This window comes from Primulina huaijiensis, chromosome 10 (genome assembly GCF_012295235.1).
Source record: "Primulina huaijiensis isolate GDHJ02 chromosome 10, ASM1229523v2, whole genome shotgun sequence".
Lineage (NCBI taxonomy): Eukaryota > Viridiplantae > Streptophyta > Magnoliopsida > Lamiales > Gesneriaceae > Primulina > Primulina huaijiensis.
The window spans coordinates 19,281,391-19,288,839 of NC_133315.1; the positions used below are offsets into that span (position 1 = coordinate 19,281,391).

Consider the following 7,449-nt stretch of genomic DNA (forward strand, 5'->3'; position numbering starts at 1 on the left):
CCTATATGCGAGCAAGTTCTAAATTAGTATCACTATATGATAATTATATAAATGATTTTTTATAAATCTCTGCTAATAGGTAGAAATTAAAATCAATAAAATATTTTATTTATTTTTATATATTATATAATATGATAATTATATAAATGAACTCGAGATAATTATATAAATGATTTTTATAAATCTCAATAAAATTATTAGTATCACTCGATTAACATTAAAAATTGATATTTGACTTGACTCACAAAATCAATGGCTCAATTATCATATTATATAATATATAAAATTAGGTAAAAAAATAAATAAATATGAACTAAAAAATTTGAAATTATAAAATTTATTATAATAATGTTAATTTTGTCATCACAATCTAATATATAAATTTAATAACTCTTATTAAAATCATACCAAATATAATATCCTAAATCTTATTTATCTTTAACTTATCATTATATTATATATCACATGTTTATCCTATCATATAAATCAAACTATGTCTTATTGTCATATGGATCCATATATTTAACTGAAAAAGATTACAAATAATAATTATAATTTTTCACTCTTAAAAAAAAGAAAAAAAAACTATTCTCTTAAATAAATAAATACTATTTTTTTTTAAAAAAAAAAGCCCAATGTCCCACCACCTTTCATATCCAGTAGTCCCAATCGAATCTCCCTTGCCCCATTGACAATCCCCACGATATTCTCGTCGTTAGCCCTTTCCCGACTACATATAAAACACCTCCACCCCATCACGGATAAAGAAACGCGAAGAACTCGTTGTTATTTTCCTCTGGTTTCAAAGCTTCTGCGGCCATGGCTTCTCCATTCAACCGTTTGTTCTGTCTTCTTATCCTATCCCTTTTTATCTTTTCATCCGCCCTTGATATGTCCATAATCACTTACGATGGCGCCCACGGTGTGGGTCTCACCAGATCCGAACAAGATGCCATGTCCCTTTACGAGTCGTGGCTCGTGAAACACGGAAAAGCTTATAACGCCATAGGCGAGAAAGAGAGACGTTTCGAGATTTTTAAGGACAACTTGAGATTCATTGAAGAGCACAATTCCGAAGACCGGACATATAAACTAGGGCTGAACCGATTTGCGGATCTGACAAACGAGGAGTACAGGTCCATGTTCGTTGGCGGAAGGATGGACAGGAAGACCCGGCTGATGAGCGGGAAAGCGAGTAACCGGTACGCGTTCAAGGAGGGCGATGGGCTGCCGGAATCCGTTGATTGGAGAGAGAAAGGAGCCGTTGCTCCGGTAAAAGATCAGGGTCAATGCGGTATGTTTGCCTTTTGATTTTGATTCGAAAACACGAAAGATTGATAGCGGATATATGTGTGTATTTTGGAGTGAGATTTTGTCGGCGTGGGTGGTGACCCAGGTAATGGGTGTCAATGGTGTTTTGACAAGAGTCTTGATTCTGTTGGGTCGACCGAAAGGGACTTTTCTAATATTTTGTTTGTTTCTCTCCTGAGAAATTCTATAATTTAACCCAATTCAAATTTCATTTTAACTTTTTCGAGGAATGAATATCCAATTTTCTCATACAATCAAAAAATTTAATAATCGATGAGAATGAAATGAATAAAATAAATGAGGAGGGATTGGTGGATACGAACTCAGACCCAATCTCGACTCATTCACATCCTAATTAAACACTTGAAAGTTAAAAAATTCATAGATTAAAAAAATATATGCACCAAAACTAAATCTTTCTCTTGGAAAATTTGTGTATTGTTTGTTTGGAGAATAGCCATGTGACAAGATGGTAATATTTTCATTTTGACCGGATTAAAATATTATTTTTAAGATATTAATCCAAAAATGTATTCCTTCCATCATTATTCTCGATTCTTTTGAAAATTTTGGATCTCTCATGAATGATTGAGGGACCAATTAATTTTTTTGGGAGTTGAAACTGATATGGGGCATCATTCAGGTTGGAAAAATTGGGAGTTTTGATTACTTGTGCAGTGTATTATGACAAACATTAGAAATTAACTTGAGAGTTTTTATGGGCTTCTCTGGGTTAGATAGTGTATTTCCTGATGCCTTCTTTTTCTATTTATCGAAATCTTGATTTACAAATTTATGTCTGAATAAGATTGGCTGAGTAGTAGAATGGAAGAAACAATACTTTTCATTCTTGACAAAGATCAATCAACTGTGAAAAATTGAGCAAAACGTTTTGATTTCTCTCTGAGGTAGGTTCTCCCAAGTATTTTTGTGTGTTATTTTTATTTTAAGCTACATCTTTGCGACTTTTTAATTATTGATCTTTATTAAGCTTTGTTCCATCAAATCTTAACATGGTTCTATTTTTTCTTTTTGTTTCCAATGCAGGGAGTTGCTGGGCTTTCTCGACTGTTGCTGCTGTTGAAGGAATAAATAAGATTGTAACTGGAGATCTCGTAGCCTTGTCAGAACAAGAGCTAGTTGATTGCGATAAAGCATACAACCAGGGTTGCAATGGTGGTCTTATGGACTATGCATTCCAATTTATCATTAAAAATGGTGGCATTGATACAAGTGTCGATTACCCTTACAGGGCTCGTGATGGATCCTGTGACCAGTATCGGGTATAACTCATGAATCTATATTTTTGGTACAAATACTTCGTACCTTTTCAATTTCTGATGATGATTAGTTTATATATTGCTTAGAAAAATTTCACATTTTCTTGCAGAAAAATGCGAAGGTAGTCTCCATTGATACCTACGAGGATGTTCCTGAAAACGATGAGCAGTCTTTGAGGAAAGCTGTGGCAAATCAACCAGTCAGTGTTGCCATTGAAGCTGGAGGCCGAGCTTTCCAACTCTACCAATCGGTATGATATATGCACATTTCAAGAATCAAGAAAAGTACAATGGGCTTTCTGTTACGGTATATAAGATTCTTCATTTCTTTCTACAGAATGTTACCTATTTTCTTGTACCGTACAGGGAGTGTTCACTGGTCAATGTGGCACCGCTCTAGACCATGGTGTTGTTGCCGTTGGATATGGAACCGAAAAGGGTGAAGACTACTGGATCGTGAGAAACTCATGGGGTCCAAGCTGGGGAGAGAAGGGGTACATTAGGCTTCAACGTAATGTGGCTAATATTACCACAGGCAAGTGTGGGATAGCTATAGAAGCATCTTATCCTCTTAAAACGGGTCAGAACCCTCCAAACCCAGGCCCATCACCTCCAACACCGGTGAAACCCCCCACTGTGTGCGACGATATCTACACGTGCCCGGAGGGCAGTACTTGTTGCTGCGTGTACCAGTATGGAAACTACTGCTTCGGTTGGGGATGCTGCCCATTGGAGTCTGCTACGTGCTGTGATGACCACTCTAGCTGCTGCCCCCATGACTATCCCGTCTGTGATCTCGAAGCCGACACTTGTCTAATGGTAATTCTACCGAGTTTTGTTTTATACATCGCGTAGTGTCTCCATTGTTATCTCGAAAGGTAGTGCATGTCATGCTTTTTGTACTAATAATGTTGTGATGATGTGGTGTTACAGAGCAAGGATAATCCAATGGGAGTGAAGGCTTTGAGACGAGGTGATGCCACTCCCAACTGGGCCGGTCTTGGCGGAGGCAGGAAAATCACCGTTTCTTGAAGTTAATCAAAATACTTGTTTGTAAATATTTCTTCATGTTTAGAGTTCGTCTGGTTAATTTGAATCTTGCTAGCACTCTGCAACGTTGCGTTTTACATTAATTTAGTAAATTGGAACAAATCAAACTCGTCGAAGAAAGTGAGAAATCATTAATTTTTAGCTCATTTATCTATTTCTTTTCGTTGGGCAATCAATTCACGCATACATTGTATAGGCTTAAAATTTGCACGGACAACGAAATACACTTGCAATATTGTATGAGAAAAAAGAAAGAAACATATTCACGCCTATCATTTTCTTAGTCAATAAAAGATTGATGGTTTTAATATGTCAACTTTTCCATCTTATCCCGGTTTTTCGATCATCGCCCATAGGAAAGAAAACTCGTTGTGAAATAATATTCGATTTTTGACATCAAATATATATACATAAACCACATAAATCAAGTTGACTTTGAATGTTATTATGTTTGCGTATATCACACAAAAGCACAAAACCTTCAGAATAATCGGTCAATTTGTCAATATATATTATTAAAAGTAATTATCGTAATTTGATTCAATTGATATAGCTCTGAGTTTAGAATTGTTTATATATTCTCGAGTCACTGATCTTAATTTGGATCTGCTTAAAGATTCAAAAATATTAAACTCAGTCGATTAGTTTATCCACCACCTTATCCCTTCCAATGGATGTGACCTTTAGCCAACGTAAGATTCTTGAAATTGAATAAAAAAATAGTCCACTTGTTCAAGTCAAAATCAATCAATATACAATATCTAAGCCAAATTCGATCAATGCAATGCTAATACCCCGTTTAAGTCAATGAATGGCTACTATATATGATATATCGGCGGCATTTCATGTTCCTTATAATTCAATGTCTGTTTCTGGAATCCAAGGTCAAGTACTAGAGATCACGGGTACGTTGTTTCTTGGTTATCTTTTGATGGTTTTTGATTCCTAATTATTTCTGTTTTTCGTCTCCTAAATTGATCGGGGATTCAGTTGTTGGTTGTAATAAGTTGAGAAACACTGAGTGGATTTCACGGCAAGATCCCTACGTTTGTCTGGATTACGCCAGCTTGAAGCGTCGTACGCGTACTTGTAATGGTAAGCCATGCATCCGGTGCGTTCGATAATTTTTGCATGCGATGTTTTACTGAATGCAGTTTCTTGGTTGCAGGCGGAGGGAAAAATCCTACCTTTCACGAGAAATTCGAGATTACATTGATAGAAGGGTTCCTGGAGATAAATATTACGGTCTGGAACAGCAACAAACTGACTTCTGACGATTTTATTGGAAACGGAAAGTACATAAAATGATTTGCGTCAAATATATATAAAATCTCCTTCTCTTCTTAGAATTTCTTTCTTCTTTATTTTCATGTTGAGGTTGTCTGTCCAGGCTTCTATTACAGGGAGTTTTATGTCAAGGCTACGATGACAGTTGCTGGCCTCTTCAGGACAGGAAAGGCAGGTACTCAGTCAGATTAACTACATTGTTAACTATTATCAATGTGAATACTCGATAGTTTCTATTTGGAGAAAGTCGACGGCGTGATCACTGTCCGATATTCATGAACCGGTGGCTTGTTGTATTGTTCTGTTTGTTTGTGTACACGCATGCATGCAAGAAGATTACCGCGAGTCCATTGAGCGTGCTTTATGACTAAGTTTGATACGAGCTACGCATGTACCGGTTCCAATTTTCATCCTAATTTGATTCTAGAGTTTGTGATGTTGCTGAATGTTATTGCTTGCCTTCATAGATAGGCATGCTGGAGAAGTTCGATTAGTAATGCATTATGCTAATGCCAAGGTAAGCCAAGCCAAGCCAGGCCAGGCCCCTTTTCCATTTTTTGACATAAGTTATCGACCATCTACCTGCGGTCTAGATTGATATATAAATGCTTTTGTGTGTGCAGTGTGTCTAATTAGCATGCATATTTCGTTTTCTTTCTCTAATTTCCAGAAGCTGACAGCTAGCTATGGTCCATCAGCTCCACCATATGCAGCCACAGTACCGACTTATCCCGCTCTTTACTCGGCCCCTCCGCCTGTATCGTCACATCCTCCGTTACCAGCTAGCTACCCACCACCAGTTCCTCCTACCTATCCAGAGCCACTGTATCATCATCAGCCTGCTCCTTATCATCCGGCTTATCAAGCACCTCCACCATATCCTCAACAACCAGCTTATCAGCCAGCACCCCCCAACCCTCAATATTATTACCCTCAAGGTATCATGTATTATTTCACTTGTAGCTCTTTTTCAGTATTCAGTCCAAAAACAATTAAATTTACTCCCAATGCTTTTTTCATTCTGGCAGGTATATATCCTCCACCTCCGCATCCACGACATCACATGTTTTGATCCGATATTTGAGATAAGACGAGCGCGAATCACTTGCTATTATGTAATATATATTTTGAGAGTTTATCATACGCTACAAGCCTACAACTATCGTCTCTTACTCTTAATTCCTCGATGTTCTTTTGTACACTCTATCGTTCGATCAACTATACGATTGGAAGAAACTGGAAAAAGATAGAATTCATAAGTATGTGTTGTATATTCTTTGGTGGTTGTTTTTTTATGTTTGAGTTATGTTCTTTTGTTGTTGAGTTCTATCTACAATGTACCAACAGATCTTCAAGAAGGACATTTTGTTAAAAGATTAAATTTTTTTATCCAAAAGAATGATTGCAGCAAAGGGAAGTAATCATCAGGTGAGAATGATATTCAGATCTGCCTAATGAGTGGACTTTTCTGCATACCATGGATAAACACACTGCAGATTTTTGTTTCATAATGATATTGAATTTTTATTTCATGTATGGATAAAAGATTTAGTCCATGTTCATTTAAGTTTCTCACATGATATTAATGAAAGTGTAAGTCATATATCGTTGATCCAAATACTAAAATTTAACAATATTACAGGAGCATAAAAAATTGTATGATAATCCGATAAAAGACCATCTAAAAACAAAAACATAAAACATAATTCATGTTCATGCATGCAATAGGAACTTTACTATAATTGTGAAACAGAAACTGTTGATTGTGGTAGCCATTTTACAGCACTGTAATGCTGCTTTCGGTGTTCCACTATCATTATTTTTTGTAGTAGTTGAAGCTAGTTGTTCTTTCTCCAACAGGGGTAAACTACAATTGGTGGGAAATGAGCATCTTGATTTCCTTTTCTAGCCTTTAGGCACTGCACAGAGCTAGCATTATCATTGTTTATTTTGAATTTCGTGATTGACCATTATGATGAGGAAATTTATGGGGTAATATTTCGAAGAATTACATTTTAGATTTTATTTTGAGTGTTTAGTATCTTTTTTTTTGTCTGTGTCTGAAAATTCTTGGGATCAGCATAATTTTCATACTTTACTGATTTTATTTGTCACCACTTAGTTTACATAATTAAGTAGTTAATCAAAGTCTATTTTGTTTTATTGTTTCAGTAGTCATTCTTATATGCATCAATCATAGGCAGAGACTTGTTCTTTTCAAAGTTCCAAATTCTGCTAAACTATCTTTTTGTACTTCCCATCCAGCCTGTAAAAGCAAAAATCCAGAAATAATTAGTGATCTTGCCATTTTATTCAAAATTTTGAAATGAGTTCTAAAATTAACACAACATATATATATATATATATATATATATATAAATATGTGACTTTATATGTGAATTTTCATTTGTCTCCTTATTAATTGTTTGCTTCACATTAATTGCTTATTTTAAATGTGTCTTTTCATTCTCTTTATTCATATTTTAAATATGTGTGATTATTAATATTTAATTTTTTATGT

General features: G+C 35.5%; 2 protein-coding genes across 3 annotated transcripts; both read left to right on the forward strand.

Moving 5' to 3' along the window:
- Positions 1-661: 661 nt before the first annotated feature.
- LOC140985543 (cysteine proteinase mucunain-like) lies at positions 662-3,787 on the forward strand. The gene is made up of 5 exons (XM_073453383.1): positions 662-1,294; positions 2,359-2,594; positions 2,702-2,842; positions 2,958-3,410; positions 3,525-3,787. Exons 1-5 carry the CDS (start codon positions 820-822, stop codon positions 3,621-3,623), a joined length of 1,404 nt encoding a protein of 467 aa, XP_073309484.1. The 5' UTR covers positions 662-819; the 3' UTR covers positions 3,624-3,787.
- Positions 3,788-4,411: 624 nt separating this feature from the next.
- LOC140986749 (elicitor-responsive protein 1-like) lies at positions 4,412-7,271 on the forward strand. Of its 2 annotated transcripts, XM_073455093.1 has the most exons (7): positions 4,412-4,546; positions 4,632-4,736; positions 4,810-4,936; positions 5,032-5,103; positions 5,400-5,445; positions 5,599-5,866; positions 5,957-6,138. In XM_073455093.1, the coding sequence occupies exons 1-7, from the start codon at positions 4,453-4,455 to the stop codon at positions 5,998-6,000; spliced, it is 756 nt and encodes a 251-aa protein (XP_073311194.1). In that variant the 5' UTR covers positions 4,412-4,452; the 3' UTR covers positions 6,001-6,138. The 2 variants fall into 2 exon arrangements, with proteins under 2 accessions (XP_073311194.1, XP_073311195.1); XM_073455094.1 differs by lacking the exon at positions 5,599-5,866 and having other exon boundaries at positions 5,957-7,271.
- Positions 7,272-7,449: the final 178 nt, after the last annotated feature.

Excerpts from the sequence above, each read along its gene's own strand:
- LOC140985543 (XM_073453383.1), top strand. The coding sequence starts at position 820 with ATGGCTTCTCCATTCAACCGTTTGTTCTGTCTTCTTATCCTATCCCTT. Across the intron at positions 2,595-2,701 it reads GATCCTGTGACCAGTATCGG|AAAAATGCGAAGGTAGTCTC; the intron begins GTATAACTCATG and ends ATTTTCTTGCAG. Across the intron at positions 2,843-2,957 it reads CTTTCCAACTCTACCAATCG|GGAGTGTTCACTGGTCAATG; the intron begins GTATGATATATG and ends TGTACCGTACAG.
- LOC140986749 (XM_073455093.1), top strand. The coding sequence starts at position 4,453 with ATGGCTACTATATATGATATATCGGCGGCATTTCATGTTCCTTATAAT. Across the intron at positions 4,737-4,809 it reads TCGTACGCGTACTTGTAATG|GCGGAGGGAAAAATCCTACC; the intron begins GTAAGCCATGCA and ends TCTTGGTTGCAG. Across the intron at positions 5,104-5,399 it reads CTTCAGGACAGGAAAGGCAG|GCATGCTGGAGAAGTTCGAT; the intron begins GTACTCAGTCAG and ends CTTCATAGATAG.